General features: G+C 43.9%; 1 protein-coding gene across 2 annotated transcripts in view; it reads right to left on the bottom strand.

Annotated features, from left to right (window-relative positions):
• Positions 1-19,142, bottom strand: part of LOC146833538 (E3 ubiquitin-protein ligase TRIM39-like) — a 79,133-nt gene extending 59,991 nt beyond the window's left edge. Inside the window, exon 1 of one of the 2 annotated variants that reach the window (XM_085601400.1) lies at positions 18,673-19,142. In XM_085601400.1, coding sequence (XP_085457526.1) covers positions 18,673-19,089 — 417 coding nt within the window. In that variant the 5' untranslated portion in view covers positions 19,090-19,142. The remainder of the gene's footprint in view (positions 1-18,672) is intronic. The other variant, XM_085601399.1, reaches the window with a different exon arrangement.
• Positions 19,143-19,704: the final 562 nt, after the last annotated feature.

Below are 19,704 nucleotides of genomic sequence, written 5' to 3'. Positions count from 1 at the left end.
GGGAAAAGATGTTATGTCTTGACCCAAGACCAAGGCCGACACAGTTTGAGGCTTTAGTGGAATGGGAAGAGGAAGTTCATGAACGAGAAAAGCAGAGGTCTGGAGGACATTACAGGTATATGTTTGGGAGGAGACATGATCGTGAAACTCATCATGATCGAATGAAAAGATGGCGAGATGCTAGTATGTCAGAGGGATTATATCCGATGAGAACAGTTGAAGGGGGAGCAGAAAGGGTTCCTGAGTCAGAAGTGAGAAGATATGGAGTTAATGAATATGAGGATGAGGTCTTGAATGACATGATTTACAAGAGACCACCTCCATATAGACCAGAACCAGACGAGAGTACACCAATTGTTTCTCCGATAAGAGATACAGTGAGTAACATTGAAAATGTGACACCTGAGTTAAGAAGTGGTAATCCTTTCAGGGAGAGAGAGAGAATCGAGGTGGTGACGGAAATACAAGAGAATTAGCCAGAACTACAACAGAGCTGACTGAGAAGATTAGGGAGTTAACAAAGAATCTGGAAGCTGTTACGGTGCCTGTAACTATAGGTCCGGTTATGCCTGTGTTTGACAAGCAGAGGACAGGTGAAAATGGTTTGGTGATTCCATATGTTGGGAATAAGTTGACAAGTTCAGCTGGTCCCTCAGGAGATTCAGGAAGAAGGACAGAAAGTAGTGATCTGAGACAATCTAGACATGACACATGTAGTGAAGGACTGGATGCTAGTGAAGCTAGTTGTTCAGGGATGCCGATTTTAGAACCGCAAAAGAAAGTGGTTCCAGTGAGAAAAACTACAGAAATAACAGCTGAAGATTTGAATGATTGGATGAAAGTTCTTCAGAAAAGGGATAAAGATTCACAAGTGGTTGATGTGGCTAGGTTACGTGTTGAATTAGAAGAGCTTGTTGCAGGGACAGTTCCAACAGAGATTCTAAAAAATCGTCATGAAGGTGAGCTGTTGTTCATGTGTAAGAACATTACCTGGAGAGCGAGAAATACACACGACAGGTTAAGAGCAATAGCGAATGAACAGGGAGTTGACATTGATAAGGTGAAAGCTTTGCAGAAAACTTACAGGATGGATTTTACGGACAAGGATATTGAAAATCTGAATGGTACTGGTAGAACAGGACAGATTAAGGAAATGGTCGCATTATTGCGAAGATGGGGAGACGTAGAAAAGTGGAAGGATAGGTGGTACAAGAAAAGAGAAGAATCTGGAGATAGGACTTATTCAGCATTTCCTGTGAGAGAAAAGGAGAAACCAGTGGATAATTATCCTATGAGAGAAATACCTGGAGGAGGATATGTACATGTTCCATGGACCAGACAGGATATTTTATCATTTACGAATGATTTCCCTCGATTGAGAGAAAAGCCCGTCGAGTGGTATAGGCAGGTAGATAGGTTTGTGAAATTGTCAAAAGTGCTGTGGATTGACCTGAATAGTCTGTTTGATATAATTGTTCCAGCAGACTTGTGGACTGAGTGTAAAATAGTTGTGAGTTGGCCTACTGAGGAATATCCAAGAGATCCGAGAACAGGAGCACCAGATCCAGAGGTAATGAGAAAGTATGATCAGGTGATGGTATACCTGAAGAGTAAAGTACCTGCAAAAGAGACAGACTGGGTTAAAATAGATCGAACACAACAGGAAGCAAAAGAATCAGTTCATGCTTTTTACGAGAGGCTGATACTGGCATTTAAACAATTCAGTGGAGATGAACACCTGGTTGACAAAGATTTGAGTCATTTTGTATACAGATTTGTATATGGCCTGAGACCTGAGATTAGTGAGAGAATTCGTGAGCACACAGTGGATTGGCAGAGTAAGAAAATAGATGAGATTCTGAGACATGCAAAATACTTCAGTGATGAAATTTAAGCAAAACAAAGAAAGCTGAAAGAGAAAGCAATGTGGGCACAAGTGAAGGTTGCGGAAAGACAGGAAGCACAATTAGTGGAACAGGCGAATAATGCAGGAAATAATGCAGGGAATAGACCTAGATATGCAGGAAAAGGAAAGGGGAATCTTGAGGAAGCAAAGAAAAAGTTCCCATGTCACAACTGTGGCCAATTGGGACATTGGAGATCCGAGTGTACTAATCCACCATTAGTGAATAATGAGGGTAAATCCTTAAATCAACAGGTGCAGAACGAAGGAAATAATCAACAGCAGCAACAACAGAAAGTTGTGAGACAGCAGAGTCAAGAGCCAAAACCGCCCTTGCCGCAGAATAGAGGGTCACAAAAGTATAATCAGGATTCAGGATTCTACAATGATGAACAGGTAAACAAACCAAGACGTTCTAACCAGGTACAACAGTACTTGTTAAAGAATGAAGGGAGTGAGTCTGAGGGTGATTATTGACGGTGCCGAAGAGAGGAGGAAGAGTGCATACTTAGTGCAACTCTAGAAATAGACCAGGCAGGACCATTTGTAGATGGGAAAATAAATGAGGAAAGTGTTACTTTTTTAGTAGACACAGGTGCGACAAGATCAACTGTCAGGTCAACAGATATTAGAAATCTTCCTCTCTCGGATGAAGCAATCCAAGTAGTTGGTGTAGCCAATACACAAATCAGGACACGTCTTACTGAACCAGTAAGAGTGCAGATAGGGAAATTTTCAGACATGCACAGGTTTATTGTCTGTGACACTAGTCCAGTGAACCTGTTAGGTAGGGACCTATTGTGCAAGATGAACTGCACAATTTTCTGTACACCGGATGGAATAGCCTTTGAGACACCAGATGAGGATGTTTTGTACCGAATGACTCTAGGAAATAGAGAGAGTGAAATGGTTGGTGCATTTGCTGTGTTTAATCCGGAGGATTTGCCTCGAGAGTTGAGAGACACAGTGAAAAGAACAGTTTGGGATTTTACTGGAGAGGATGTGGGATTGATGAATAATGTAGATCCTGTGAAAATTTCAGTGAAAGAGGGAATTACGTATCCTAACATTCCTCAGTACAAAATGACACCAGAAATAATTGAAGGAATAACTCCTATAATTGAGAAAATGATTCAGCAGGGAGTTCTGAGAGAACTACTGAGTAGTCCGTGTAATTCACCAATAATGGGGTTGAAAAAGCCAAATGGGAAATTTAGGATCGTACAGGATTTGAGAAAAGTTAATCAAATTGTGGTAGCATGTTGTCCTATTGTGCCAAATCCATCAGTGATTTTGTATCAGATTCCACATGATGCTGAGTGGTACACAGTGATTGATTTGTGTCATGCGTTCTTTTCAATTCCATTGCATCATGACAGTCAGCCGATTTTTGCATTTAGGTTTGGCCAGCGTATTTTAGCATGGTGTCGTATCCCACAGGGGTATACGGAGAGTCCTTCGATATTCAATCAGTTATTGAAAAAATCATTGGAGAGCTTGATCATGCCTGAAAACTCAGTACTAGTGCAGTATATTGATGACCTACTTGTGGCATCAAAGACACGTGAAGCTTGTGAAGTAGATACTATAGCTTTACTGAATCATCTGGCAGATGGAGGGTTAAAAGTATCTCCAGCAAAATTGCAATTCTGTAAGAAAGAGGTGCATTATCTTGGACACAATATTGAAAAAGGTCTGAGAAAAGTGACTGATGACAGGATCAAAATCATCAGGGGAATGAAAGCCCCGAAGACCCAGAGGGAAGTGAGAATGTTCCTGGGTATGGTGGGTTATTGTCGTCAGTGGATAATTAATTTTTCCCTGATAGCAAAGCCACTGATTAAACTGACAAAAAGTGAGATGACAGACCCATTGGAACTAGATGGAGAACAAATGGCAGCATTTGAGGAGTTGAAGAGCAGAATGTGTGAAGCTCCTGCTTTGGGTATGCCAGACTATGAAAAGGAGTTTGAATTGTACTGCAGTGAGAGAAATGGACGTGCACTTTCAGTGTTAATTCAGGAACACGGATTACTGAGAAGGCCTATTGCGTACTTCTCATCGACACTTGACCCTGTAGCTATAGGTTTACCAGGTTGTTTGAAATCTGTGGCTGCAACATGCAGAAGCCTGGAACAGAGTGAGGGAATCATAATGGGATATCCTGTAAGGGTATTCGTACCTCACAATGTGGCAATTCTTTTGACAAGAAGTAGAACCCAGTACATGTCACATAGTCGGCTGACTAAATATGAGAAAGTGATTCTGGGAGCATCAAATGTGACTCTTGAGAGATGTGTGAATGTGAATCCAGCGACATTGTTGCCGGATATTGAAAATGTGGGTGTGAAGACAGAAGATGATCATAATTGTTTGGATGTGCTTGATTACTGTACAAAACCGAGACCAGACATAAGGGATCTTCCCTTACATGAGAGTGATCATGTGTTGTTTGTGGATGGATCATGCCTGAGGAATGATGAGGGTGTGCTATGTGCAGCATATGCAGTGTGCAAGGTTTCAGAGGTTATGGAAGCATCACCATTGAAAGGAGTGAAATCTGCGCAAGTTGCTGAATTGGTGGCGTTAACAAAAGCTTGTGAAATTGGGAGAGATTTGAGAACGACTGTGATGACTGATAGTCAGTATGGATTTGGAGTTGTGCATGATTTTGGCCAACTTTGGCTACAAAGAGGTTTCTTGACGTCGAGTGGGACTCCAATAAAGAATGCTGAAGTGATTGGGAAATTACTTGAGGCGATACAGTTGCCTAAAGAGTTAGCAGTTGTAAAGTGTGCTGCCCATGGACAAGGAGATGATTTTGTGACAGTTGGCAACAGATATGCTAATGACATTGCGCAATACTGTGCAAAGAATAATCAGTCTATTAATCGGGAACGAGAAAGTGAAATGTCTTTTTGTTCTGTGATGTTTACTAATGTCTTAGAGACGTGGGATGAAGTGAAACAGTTGCAGGATGAGGCAGGAAAGGAAGAGAAGAAAGACTGGATTAAGGCAGGTTGTGCCCCAAGAGAAACAGATCATGTTTGGGTCTATAGAGATGGCAGACCAGTAATGCCGAACTCCATTTTGTCGTCAATGGCAAGAATGTATCATGGCCAGGGACAATTGGGGAGGGATGCGATGATCAGGTCGTTTAAGCAGACCTGGTACAATGCAAAATTCAGGACAATTGCAGAGAGCATCTGTCAAAGATGTTTGATTTGCCAGCAATTTAACACTGGGAAAAAGACAGTGGTGAGTCTGGGAACAATAGGCAGAGAAGGAGGTCCTTTTACAAGAATGCAGATTGATTTCATTGAAATGCCCCAAGTGAACAGACTGAGGTATGTTCTAGTGGTAGTCTGTTTGTTTTCAAGATGGGTGGAGGCCTATCCGACTAGGAGAAATGATGGAATAACAGTGGCAAAATTACTGTTAAGAGAGTTGATTCCTAGGTACGGGTTTCCAGTAACGATTGAGTCTGATAGAGGTGGACACTTCTATAATGAACTCATGAGTTTGATTTGTGAAGCATTAAGCATACAGCAGAAGCTACATTGTGCATACCGACCAGAGGCTTCTGGTGTGGTTGAGCAGATTAATGGCACAATCAAGAACAGGATTGGTAAGATGTGTTTAGCCACTGGTATGAAATGGCCCGATGTTTTGCCTCTAGTGCTGATGACTATCAGATCTACTCCAGATAGAACTACTGGTTTAAGTCCGCACGAGATAATCATGGGACGTGCAATGCGACATGCATTTGTACCTGTCAATAAGTTGATGACAATAACTGATGACATGATTTTGGATTACTGTAAAGGCCTGGCTGACGCAGTTCATTCTGTGTTTCACCAGGTTGGAGAAGAAGCTACCACACTTGAGAAGAAGCAAGCTCATGATCTGAGTCCAGGGGACTGGGTGAGGATTAAGGTGCACAGAAGAAGAAATTGCTTGGTTCCAAGGTGGGGAAGGCCAAGACAAGTCATTCTTACTACGACAACTGCAGTAAAGTGTGCTGGAGTGAAAAACTGGGTACATGCGAGTCATACTCTGAGAGTTCCAAACCCAAAGGATGGGACTGGTAAGGAGTATTTTGAAGAGTCAGATTCCAGTGATGATGAAGATACAGAACCAGTGAGAAAAGAAGCAGAAAAGGCTTCAAGTGAACCACTGAGAGTCTCAGAGAAGAGATCAGATTCTGTAAAAGAGCCTGAAGTTCTGAAAAGCAGTGAAAGAAAAAGAAAAGAAAAGAGTAATTCCACAGAGACTACTCCTGAATCAGAAGAGGAGGAGATTGAAGAACCACTTGAGATTACACTTGAAGAAGCAGGGTCAGAAGAAGATAGAGAGGGACAGATTGCGGAAGACCCCCGAGGAGGTGTAGGGAATATTCTTGACAAGCTAGGTGAAGGGACAAGTAGACAGCAAGAAGATTGCGTGTCGGAGACCCGAGGAGGGACAGAAGTAGGGAAGTCTCAAACAGTGGTGAAAAGGACTGTGGAGCAAAAGAAAACTGCTGAAGAACCAGAGGCATTTGAAACAGAATCGGATGAAAGTGAAAATGAGAAATCAGAGGGTCGAGTTCTGAGAAAGAGAACTTGGATTGGAGAAAGAAATAATACAGAAACAAGACCGAAAAAGGTTGTAAGAGGAGATCTTTGGCCTAACAACAGAATAAAGAGGCTGAGATACAGAGTGATAAGAGCAAATGACTCGAAAGCTGAACAAGTGAATGAGGTGACGAGTCAAAATCCAGCAAGAGGTGAAAAGAGAAAAGTGTCAAAAGAACCAGAAGAAATCAAGAGAATAAGAAAACCTAACCAGAAGTATAGGTCGCCGGAATGGACGTACGTGGCACTGTCTGAAGGTGAAGAGGCAGAAAGTCAAGGAAATCCAGAGGAGACCGTACGAGAAGTGGTTGAGGAAGATACTGGTGAAATCCTGAAAGTAATCTTGACTGATATTGATGAAAAGTCGGATACTGAGGATATCGTTGGAGATCTAATACAATTTGATGTTGAAGAGAATGAAGTAAAGAGTGATGAATATCCAAATTGAGTGAACAGAAGAAATAACTTGGAAAAGTGAAGAGAAGAAGAAAACTGAAATTGATTGTCTGAAGTAATCCAGAATTTAAAAAGTCTCAAGTAGTGGAGTAGTAGAGGCTAAGTCAAAAGACACGGTCAAAGTAGTAAAATGGCTAACATAGAGAATAACCAAAATAGATGTGCCTTCTTAAGAAGATGGTGTAAGATGTGCTGCTGCTGTACTGGAATATTAATGCTACTATGGGGTGTTTTAGTTTTATTAGTTACAATAGGTACAATTGAGATGCATACAGAGAATGTGACAAATGCAGAAAAGAGTTCACAGAAAGTAGTTCCGACTAGAATTAGTAATACTTACGTACATAAAGATAGGTCAATTAATGATTTTTCTAGTAATGTTTTTTCAAAGTTGTTATACGAATATGTGAAAACAATGGAAGTTAGGGATTGCTACGTTTGTATGCAATTACCTGCATCCGTTTCAGTGGGTGTTACTTATCACCATTTACCAGCTACGTATGGAATTTCTTGTAGTGTTTTAAGTAGTGTTTTTTATTTGTTAGGGAAAATAGATTATAAGATGTCTAACAGAGATAGTATTTTTGGGCACTTGCCAATGAACAAAGAGCTGAATCCAGCTAAAGAAGCTAACATGTTTGGTGAAATTTTTATTGAGAAAGAAGGATTAACATTAGATTACATTTTTAAGAACAATTTAACTTGCAGTCTGAAAGAAGAGGAGAAAGCTTTCCTAAATATGGTGGAGGAAAGAAGATTGAGCATGCATGAGAAAGCAGGGAAATATAAAGCGAGTGAGACAATTTGGGACATTGAGATGGGAAAAGAATTGAGAAATGGGGCTAGTCCAACTTTAGCTCTAGATGCACCACAGAAGGGTAAGCTGTGCATTACAAGAAGGAAATCCCAATATGATACATACTTTGTTGGGACTAGTGAGTGTCATGATACATACTTCATTGCAACAGGATGGGGTTTCAGAGGTGGAGAAGATACAATTTTCCCAGGAGTATACTATGTTTGTGGGAACAAGGCTTATTACAAGTTGCCTGACCATTGGTATGGCACGTGTTATGTGGGCCTGGTCTTTCCAAAGATCTTTCATATAGATAGAATAGAAGATGTAGAACATATTAATTTACTAATGCGTTTCAAGAGAGAAACTTGGTCTGAAATTGTAGGTGATATATTTGGAGCTTTAATTCCAGCACTGGGAATTTCTTTGAATGCTTATGGAATTCGGAAACTGTCAACAGTGGTGGATCACTTATCGACAAATACCGCTGGAGGGTTTCTTTTGGTGAATACGGAATTGATTGCCGTACGTGCCATGTCTATGCAAAATCGACTTGCCCTTGATATTCTATTGGCCAAGGAGGGTGGAGTCTGTGGAATGCTGAAAGTTCAACATTGTTGCACTTACATTCCTGACGAAAGCAAAGACCTGAAGGTCTATATCAAAAATATTACTGATTTGCATGAAGAATTAGTACCACTTGAAGCTGAAAGTATCTGGACTAAATTAGCTAATAAGGTGATAGCTGTTAAGAGTTTTATTGCAAAAATAGGTAGTACTATTATAGGTAAGATATTGTTTCCTTTAACTTGTATAATTGTTGCTTTATTGATACTTAGATTGGTGTGTTTGTGTTGTAAAAACAGGGGAGGGAAAAAGAAATTAATTAAAAGAAATAATGAAAAGAGAAATAAAAGGCTGAAAAGAGAACCACAAGAAATTGAATTAGAAGAATTGAGGGAGAGTGTCTACTTAGAAACAAAGAGGGATGATGAAAGAGTGACTGGTGTGTAGTGTTGTGTAAGGAGAAAAAGACATTTCCGATTTCTCCCAAAATGGGACTAAATTTTCACTAATTTTTTTTTTGGGTTATTTGGTGATAAAATCACCAAAGGGGGGATTGCTAGAGCAGAGTTTTCTGTTTGAAAATTCATTGGGTTTTGAAGCTCTGGTTTGTCTATTTGTCATATTAATTACTAATTATTAATTATTAGTTATTTGTTTTGTGTAAGTGTTTTATACTGATCAACCTGTGTGTTTTAACAAGAGAGAATTACACGTGGGAACGCATATGTGTGCTGATTAATAATAACGTGCATGTTTACATATTTAAATGTTGCTGAGTGCTGTTTATTTTTAAAGCACGAAACGCATTCGAATTAATGCTTTTCTATGTTGCAAAGGCTAGATAATTACTTACACATAAGGGTATTAGTGGGGTTAACACTGTTTAATCACTATGCTGTGGTAACGTTGTTTTTGCCTCTTTCAATTAAGATGGTCTATTGTGGCCTATTGAGGCCTAACTAAAGATGGCCGACATTTAGAGCCTGGTTTCGAGTGAAAGTTTGTAATGGAAAAGGCCTTGCTGAATATGGATGCGAGTCATCTGTCCACAGTCCTTGACTGGTTAAAACTTTCCGTGAGGACAGTAGCAGTTCTGGGCATGTCTCCAGATGCTTTGGGACGACAGCCTTGGCAGCCTTGGAAAACAAAGGAGCTTTAAAGAAAGACTCTGAGCTCTGAGCTCATCGGAGGAAATGTGTGGAAGTTAAGAAGATACATTCAAAATGTTTAGTTCCTGTTCTGTCTTTTTATTTTTGTGATTTTTCTGAGCGGAGATTTTTCCAAATGTAACGAAGCTACATCCTTTCCTTCTCGCTTTGCTCGGAGACTCAGCGGACGTAGAGAACACTTTTGTTTCTTTCCTTTGTTCAGAACACTATAAAAATTGTTAGCATAGAGAGGGTCTTTGCCACTTTGCCATTTTCTTCCCAAACCTGCGTTGGTGAGGATCGATGCTGTAAGGACGGCAATTCGAGAGACTTTACTGAGAGACCTGTCCTGACCCGTTCTGACATTTAGCTAGAATAGGTAACTATGAGAATGATGATTTATTCTGATTTACTTTCTTTGACTAATTTTAGATAAAGTACCATACTTTTGAATACGGTGTTGGTTATTATTTCTTGTCAATTATTGAGTACTATGTTTTGATTATTATGGTATAGATTGTTTAGATTATGTTTCAGGGCAGTTACAATAACCAGGTCTTATCGACCTCGATATAGATGCAGGGTGTTTAGGAGTTTCCTTCCCACAGGTTCAGTGCTGGTAGAGTATTTGAGCGTATGTTAGTGAAATGGGCCCTAGTGTGTGATGAGTGTATGTGCGTGTAACTGTGAAATTACTCTATCCGTGGAAGTGAGGATATTATATACACCCTGATCTTTATCAGGCTCGCGCTTCCTGAGGGGCACGGAGGGCTCGGAATCGGATTCCTCCAATGCGAGCAGTTTAATTCTACCAAAGATCACCCCGAAGACAGCAGACGCGATGTGGAGTGGACTCGGCTGTGTATTCTGGGCCCCTGGAGGCGGCGGGCAGCATTGTAACATCACAATACAATGGTTCAGGTTTGATTAACGGGACGGTCGGTGCCTGGCATGGTCCCCTGATATTCTGTTTACAAACTTGAGACACTGATCTAGGTCACGACCCCCTGAAGGACCTCACCATAGTTGGTTTGGACCTCGATTGACTATTAACTTTGAAGGGTTTGGGTGGGTGGCCGTTGCCATACTGCTCTGGGAATTAGGGAGTTGATCCATGTTGGGATTTTTTCTTCTTCTCTTGTTTTTGTTTCCATTTTTTTTGGTTTTCCACTTGCATCAGTCCTGTCTTGCCTATGATGCGGGTGCTGCTCTGTCTTATTGCAAAAACAACAATTGATGGACAGAATGCAGAACAATGTCATACATTCACCCCAGTACAGAGATCTGGGCCTAAATCCATCGTTTTTTTGCTCACCATGCCATTCCAGTTTGAACCCAGCCATATGCAAATCAGTCTTGACCCTGTGCCCCATGGGAACAGTCCAGCCCGAACTGCCAAGCCAGGTCCTCCCTGGACTGGAAACAAGCATCCTAGGACCGGTTTCGGGCTTTCAGCCCTCGTCAGCCAGGATAGCTTGATTCCAGTGGCATGGAGAGCACGGGACTCACGTCTGAGCATACCCTTCCCACTCGGGGTGACAAATGCAAAAACAACAATTGATGGACAGAATGCAGAACAATGTCATACATTCACCCCAGTACAGAGATCTGGGCCGAAATCCATCGTTTTTTTGCTCACCATGCCATTCCAGTTTGAACCCAGCCATATGCAAATCAGTCTTGACCCTGTGCCCCATGGGAACAGTCCAGCCCGAACTGCCAAGCCAGGTCCTCCCTGGACTGGAAACAAGCATCCTAGGACCGGTTTCGGGCTTTCAGCCCTCGTCAGCCAGGATAGCCTGATTCCAGTGGCATGGAGAGCACGGGACTCACGTCTGAGCATACGCGAGTCCCTTGCTCACTTTGCCACTAGATTCAAGCAAGCCTGGCTGAAGACGGCTGAAATGCCAGAAACCGGTCCTGGGAAGCTTGTTTCCGGTCCAGGGAATACATGGCTTGGCAGTTCAGGCTGGACTGTTCCCATGAGGCACAGGGTCAGACTGATTTGCATATGGCCATGTCTGAACTGGGGTGGCAGAGTGGGCTAAAGAACGGTGATGGATTAAACCCAGATCAGTTGACTGGGGGTGAGTGCTTGTAATGTTCAACACTCCGTCCATCATTTCCTTTGGTTTTTGCTTTGTTCGCCATAAGTTGGCAGGGTATGCTCAGACGTGAGTCCCTTGCTCACTTTGCCACTGGATTCAAGCAAGCCTGGCTGAAGACGGCTGAAATGCCAGAAACCGGTCCTGGGAAGCTTGTTTCCGGTCCAGGGAATACATGGCTTGGCAGTTCAGGCTGGACTGTTCCCATGAGGCACAGGGTCAGACTGATTTGCATATGGCCATGTCTGAACTGGGGTGGCAGAGTGGGCTAAAGAACGGTGATGGATTAAACCCAGATCAGTTGACTGGGGGTGAGTGCTTGTAATGTTCAACACTCCGTCCATCATTTCCTTTGGTTTTTGCTCTGTCTTATTGGCCATGGGGGATGGGGGGGGCAGGAGGTTGTGGGGGGGGGGATGGCTTACTTAGCCAGCAATGGCAGCACAACAGCAGTCATTGAAATTCCTCACGTGGAATATTAAGGGGATGGGGTCCATGTCTAAACGTTATGGTATCCACAATTATATTAAGAGGCGAGGCGTGCAGGTAGCCCTCCTGCAAGAGACTCACCTGCTCAGTTGCTGAGGTGAAAGATTATAGACCCCCCTCCATGCTCAAAACTGACTTTAAGATCCTCAGTAAAGTACTGGCATTTCTGTTGCTCCCGCATATGCAGGCCCTGATCCATCCGGACCAGAACGTGTTTATTCCCTCCCGTAATACCTCATATAACCTCAGCCACCTATACTCGGTGCTCTACCACCTGGAAGCACACACCCTCCGGCGGGCTGCTATCTTATCAATTGACCTAGAAAAGGCTTTTGATACTGTGGGGTGGGACTACCTGTTCGCAGTTATGAAGGGCCTGGGCATGGGGGACGGCTGGGTGGCTTGGGTACGACTGCTTTATACCTGCCCCACAGCCAGGGTAAGGACTAGCAAAACCATCTCCCCGCAATAGCGCATAACGCGAGGTACCCGTCAGTGTTGCCCCTTGTCGCCACTCCTTTTCACCTTGGCGATAGAACCTTTGGCTGTACTATTTAGACAGGGGGTGAAGGCATGGGTTTGTTATCAGGGGGACGGACATATATCATCTCTCTTTATGCGGACAATCTATTAGTGTATCTTTGCGACGCTGTTCAAGAGACGGAAACGGCTTTACAATATCTTGAGACGTTTGGGGAGTTGTCAGGCTTGCGAGTTATTAAGCGTACGCCATACCCCTTCCCAGTGGCTGGACCAATGGCGCGTCCCCTCGAGCCACCCGTGGACCTTAATTGGGCGTTGTACACCTTCAAATATTTGAGTGTCCAGATCTTCCACTCTCTGGAGGACTTGAGAGAGGGAAACCTGGGTAGAGCATTCAGTTCTGGGGTACACTACGCCTCCCCATCATGGCTAGGATATCCTTGGCGAAAATGGTCATGCTCCCCGTGTATTATATTACTTTGCTAATATGCCAGTGTTAATGCCTGCGGCATGGTTCCGCAACCTGGATTCCCTGGTGAGGGACCTAGTTTGGGGGGACAGTAGGTGCAGAGTGTCGCTTAAAGTATTGAGACGCTCCATAGACACAGGAGGCTTGAGTGTTCCTGACTTCGAGCTCTATCAGCTTGCTGCCCAGATGCAATGGTTGTCCCAATGACTAGAAGGAGTGAACGTGGACGGGACTTTCTTGGCGGAACCCGGTCAGAGTCCCCGTCTATTGTTGGCAAAGCTTCTGATACACACAACAAAAGTTTCCTACAATACCATACTGCAGTCCACAGCACTGCAATGCTGGAGACGTAGCATTAAGAGGATACATGATAACCCAAAATGTTCACCGGAGTTGCCGCTGGTGGGACTGCCTCACGGTGAGCAGCAGCAGGTCATGACTGTGGTGCAGTTAGCACCCTGGGCTGCGGTGGGTCTCGAAACCATAGGGAGACTTATCAAGAGAACACCTTGCTTCTCTTTGCAGAACTAGTGGAGGGGTGTGGTCTGCCCCCGGGTCAGTTCTTAGTGTATGAAGCGTTGCAGAGGGCATTCGCAAAGCTATGGTGCCGGAATAGGGAGGAGCCTGAGACACATGCAGTGTTGCATTCACTGGTCACTTTGGTTACTGCGAGACACCAAATTAAATGGTTCTACGTGTCCTTGCTTGAGGCCTCACTGACCCTCCTGCTCCGCTATTGGGAGAAGTGGGAAAGTAATTTTGGGAGGGACCTCACGGACGCAGAATGGGGAAGGGTCCTGAAATCTCCCAAGAAAATATTGCGGAATTAACGATTAAAATATGTACAATTTGATTATGTTCACATGACTTATTTACCACCGCACAGGATCTTTGTTATTTTTGAGGGGGAGCAGAGGCACTGCCCGAAATGCAATCAGGAAGACGTGGGTTTCATGTGACCTGGGAATGTAGGGTCACGCAAATATTTTCGAACACTGCCCTCCCCAAGCTTAACACTACATTGGGTCGAACGCTTGCTTGCACTGCAGAAGTCTGTCTGCCACCAAAAAGGAAAGCGGGACACCGGTTCATGGATCTGGCGCTAGCACTGGCTAGGAAACGTATAGCTATTGAGTGGAAAGCACCTACGGGACCACGAGTGACTGTATGGCGGAGGGAGGTGACGACTTGAGCCGGGGCGGAGGAAAGAGTGTTGCGTCGGGAAGAGACGAGTGGACTGCATGCCTGGGAGTACCCGAGCTCTCGAAGCGATACGGATGGAGGTAGTGAAACCCCCCTCAGACAGCCTGACGAGAGAGACCGGGATAACTCCAATTGTGAGGATTTGACCCGGCCCGTGAGATTGACTGTGTGACAGAAACACCTATGGGACAACATTCCCGCTCCTTGCGAGGGGGGTGAGGACAGTATAGTGGCTGACTGTGCAATAAATAATTGTGGTATGATTGGACACCTTCAGGATCCCAGGCTTCCCCCCGTTCCCCCCCTCCTCTCCCCGGCGGGCACGGATTGAGACTTATGACGTTATACATATAGAGAGTGCCGCGCTGGACATAGACAGGTAGTTGGTATCCCAGTTCTTAACTCCCTGTTTTATGGATTATTGCACATGCAAGACCTGGAGATGGTATGGACACCATATACCCAGACACAACTACCCTGAACGTTACGAGAATGTAGATTGCTACAGGGCTACGTGGGCAGGGGAACAGGCATCATGGATTGAAGACATGTAATGGCAATTCGGGGTGTGTTAGTTGCTGGGAATCGTGCCTACGGGTAGTCCTTGAAATGGAAACATAGAAGTGCAGGTACTCTGTACTAGAGTACCTGCTTCTTTCTAAGAAGTGACGGTACTTTCCAATTAAAAGTATTGCATTTCTCTTGAGAAGTGCCGGTACTCTCCCTCTCAAAATAAAAGCCGGCCCATTTAAAGCACTGCCTACGGGGCCCCGGTCTATAGATATGCTTGAGCTATAGAGTGTTTAAGTATTCATGTTGAAATCTGTATTGTACTGCTCACAAGAACACTTGATTGCCTGTGGCTTTGGAAATGTAATAACTGTAGTGAACGAAATAGATACTGTATATGGTCTATCATATGTTAAAATGCCAATAAAAATAAGTTTTAAAAAAAGGACTGTGGCAAAAAAACTGGTGCAATAGTACAAACATCAACTCCAAATTTGGGCTGTTGGTGGAAAGTATGAGATAGAGAAGGCACCTCACGCAATTAGCACAGGTACTTCAGATATTGTTCTACCCTGGCAGTAGCAGTGCAAGCTTCATTACATACTAGGGAGGTGTACGTGGGTAAGCATTAGGTATAAGCTGTTTTCATATATACAATCCCATTCTTATGATGTGAAGCAGATTTCTTAACTCTCACAGACAAGCACAGCTCCTAATATTATTTCAAAACTAGACACTCAAAAAAACATGCATTGTAGTCTTAGCCCATAGACAGTGACTTCAGAACTGAGAACTCTCACAGGCATTATGCGATTCGTGTACATCTTCTGCTGAAGAGTCCAGAATGTATCTCAAGATGCAGAACACTCACAGACATAACTTGTATTAGAACATTGGAATGTTGGGAGCTCAATTGAAAACAATGGAGTTCTCCGGGCTTCAAATAGCTGGTAGAAGCCCGGAGCTCCAACATACCAATGTTGTTGTTCACAGCTGTTGCTCTTAACAAAGGCCTCGTGGAGCCTGAGGAGATTTCAATCCCCTCAGACTCCGTGAGACTTTTTTTTTTTGTTAGAACATTCTGTTCTCTAGTAGCGGAATGTTTTAAGAGCCTTATAGCCCTCCGTAGCTGGGCTATACTGGCATTAAAGTCCCGCTCCCTTGTTAAAACCCCTCGCCTTCAGCCTCTAATGCTGGAGCGGGCCTTTAATAGCCGGTAGAGCCCGCTCCGGCGGACTCTAAGTCTATATTAAAACATTGGGATGTTGGATGCTCCACTGAAAACAATGGAGTGCTCTGGGCTTCTAATGGCTGGTAGAAGCCCGGAGCTCCAACATTTCAACGTTGTCATTCACAGTTGTTGCTGTCAATAAAGGCCTCATGGAGCCCGAGGGGATTTCAATCCCCTCGTGCTTTGTGAGGCCTTTGTTTTATTTGTTAGAACATTCTGCCCTCTAGTAGCGGAATGTTTTAAGAGCCTTATAGCCCTCCGTAGCACGGCTATATCGGCATTAAAGGTCTGCTCCCTTGTTAAAGGCCCTCGCCTTTGTCTCGGCCCTTTAACGCTGGAGAGGGCCTTTAATGGCCAGTATAGCCTGCTACAGCAGGCTATAAGGCTATATTATTCAGCCTTAGTATGTGTTGAACTCTTTGAGTCTAATTTGAGATGTCAGAATACTAACAGATATACCTTGTACTCTCAGGCAGCCTTTTATACACAACTCTATGACATTTTAATTCGAGAATACCTACATACATAATCTGTGATCTTCTACAATCTCTCTTATTGCGCTCACCATGTGTGCTCTCAGATCCCAGGGGTGTGACAGATAGTCATTGAGCGACCTTTGTCACAGGGCTGCCTATAATAGGCATACTTTTTTACTCGTGGACAGCATTCACTATGGAGTCCTCTCAGTGGCCTAGAAAGAGTGTCAATAGCCCTAACGCAAGCAAGAAAAATGACCCCCCTTGCTCATTGGATAGTATTAAAAAATAGCCTTTTGTTTTGGGTAGTGGGCCCCTCGCACCTATGGACACACATTACTGCTCCTGCTGTACTGAAGATAATCACACTGCTGTTTGTTAGTCTCTTCCTCATCACCTTCCTCCCTATCACTTTCTCACACCCCTACCCACTTCTGCTCTCTGTTCCACTCTCTCACTCATTTGATCTTATGTTTTACCCTCCCCTCTTAGCTTTCCCAGTTTCCTTTCTCCCACACATCGCCCCGTCTTCTCTCTCTTCTATCTACATTTCTCTGAATATCCCTTTAAACTGCCACTCCTTTCTGTCTCCTTCCTCTTTTACATTAATATCTGGACTTCACTTTTCTCTCTCCCTTTCTCTTTTCACTCTGATTAACTTATATCTGCAACCGTTGTATCCCCTTTTACTTTCTCTCTCGTTCTTATCTACTTTGTCCTTCCTCGTTTTCTTCTGCTTGTTACTTCTGTCTCTCCATCCGCCTTTTCTCTCTTCTTTAATTCTCCCTTATTCTCACCTCCATTTTTCTACATCCTCCTTTGTAGCTCACCTCCATAGCTTGTCTTTTCTTTTTTTTGTGACAACTCCATTTCTGCTCTCCTTTCTCTTTCTATACTCAAATATCTCCTCTCCCTCTCTCCTCAATATCTGCCTCCCTTTTTGACTTGCCCTGTCGCTTTCCATTATTTCTGTTCTTTTTATCTTGTCTCCTTTCCTCTCCCAAGGCTTCTTTTTCCACTCATTGTTCTTATTTTATTTTGTTTTTCTCTCAATTGTCAGCACATGCTTTTCTCTTGCTCTGTATGCCCCTGCTCTTCTGTCTTCTCGCCGTTTCTTTACATCTTTTCTGTACTGCCTATCGTGTATCCTATCCTCTCTAGCCGTTCTCCTTCTTTGCAGTTTCTCTGTCCTTACCATTTTCCCTATTCTCTCCTCTGCCACCTTTCTTTTCGCTTTCTGCCTTCTCCATATTTGCCCTCTGTTTCTCTCTCCACAGTCCAATCTCCCCACTCCCTTGCTGTTTCTTCTCCATATCTCCTCTCGAACTCTCGCTTTCCATATTCTTTTATTTCCCTACTATTTTCCTTGTTTTCTCTCACCCCTATCTATTTTCTTTCTCTGTTCTCTGCCCTTCTTATCTTATCTATTATTCTATTGTATTTCTTATCTGTGCGTTCCCTATTTCCTAAATTCTTAGTCATATTTATCTCCCTGCCATCATGTTCTCTCCTTCATATTTCCCTGCCTTATTTTCACACCCTTCCTATCACATTTCTTGTTTTTCCTTCTCCATTAAGTCTTCTCCCTCACTTCCCAAGCTGCCACCTTCTTTCTCTTACCCCTGACCTCTTTCCTTTTGCCTCCGCTTTCTATCTCCCATCCTGCTGTCTTCCTTTGCTTTACCTCCACTGCCTTCTTTCCCTTTTCCTCCTCTAACGTCTTCGTCCTGTTTTCATTCTTCACTTTTCATTCTAACGTCTTGCTCTGTGTTCAACCTGTAAATGCTTGACCGTGACGCCCCTGTAGTCTCTTTTCTGGGTTTGCTAGTGCCTGCCTGGGAACCTGTCTCCCGCTCTGTGACAGCCTTCTCCCAAACCCCAAGGAAGGGACTACAGAGAGCCAGGCCCAGGAAGGCAGTATAAAATGACATTTAGAGGACAACCAGGTTAAAAAAAACGAACTTGAGCAAACGGCTCCATAGACGAATGGTGCCATCCACTTTCAAACCTGCAAAAAGGTGCTAATTCCCCTTTAACCGTATTGGGATGACCCTCTAAAATGCCTGACCTCATCAGCATTTTCAAGGTAAGAGGTTGACAGGTATGACTCTATGGAACAAATGGGTGCCTTATAATCCATGAACACCCAGTGTTGTTCTGGAGCCTCCTTTATTCGTTTGGAGGAAAGACACTGGGATCCCAGATCACCCGCACACATACCTTGTACTCCTCTGCAGCCTCATCTATGGGACTTGCCGAGTGAGTTTTGTGATCCTTGGACTCTCGGCAGACCCAGCATATCATCGTCTGATCTTCTTCACAGAACAGCATCAGCCTCTCCCCGTGCTTCTCGCATAGGATGTCCTCACTGGGCTTCGCCGGGGAGCGATGGAGCTGTTTTGCAATTTCCACAATGCTTCCAAGTTGCCTGTTGGGCCGGAGATTTCTCACCAGAGATGCTTCTCTGCACTGCGGACACGGGAAGTTGTCATCTTTTCCCTCCCAGCAGCGAGTGATGCAGGAGCGGCAGAAGTTGTGCCCACAATCAATGATCACCGGATCATTAAAATATTCCAAACAGATCGAACAGCTTGTCTCTTCCTTGAGATTCCCGAACTGAGATGCTGCTGCGGCCATGACCCCGGAAGCGAAGAGAGTAGAGACTTAGTTTCGATTTCTCTCCCTCTGTCAGGGCGTGCCTGTCTCCACCTCCCTGTGTGCGGGACCTTTCGGTTTTGTACGGAAGGTTCTGAACACGCCAGGCTCGAGACACATGCCTGTCTGGGGGCCTGAAGTGCAGCTTCTCGCTGTGTGCGAGGGAAGTATGAATACAGTGTCTCAATCATGGACCTGAGTGAGCGACGCGTATATTCCGGTATCTTGTAAAGTAAAACAGTCTGCGCGTGAACTGCTCTGCTGCTGTACACATCATATATCAATTTTTCAAAATTCTTCGCCGTGAGTTTGAAATTGTGTGATGCTCTCACGGTTTACAAGGAATTTAGCAGTGCAACCTGTGACGTGAATGGCAGCAGACCACGTGACTTCAAAGAATGTATGAAAACTGTCCAAAGCAAATGTAGAATTCATATACATTATTACAGAACTCAGTCTTAAATAAACACGTTCTCTACAGAGCCACAGAACGGAGATATAGCAATCTATATTACTTTTGAAAACGTATCATACAAACAGGGCCGGCCTCTAGCATGGGCTACCTGGGCCCGCCAATATTCTGAGGGGTGCACAAGC

This window comes from Triturus cristatus, chromosome 4_2 (assembly GCF_964204655.1).
Source record: "Triturus cristatus chromosome 4_2, aTriCri1.1, whole genome shotgun sequence".
In the NCBI taxonomy this organism is placed as follows: domain Eukaryota; kingdom Metazoa; phylum Chordata; class Amphibia; order Caudata; family Salamandridae; genus Triturus; species Triturus cristatus.
This window is presented reverse-complemented; position numbering and strand designations above follow the sequence as displayed.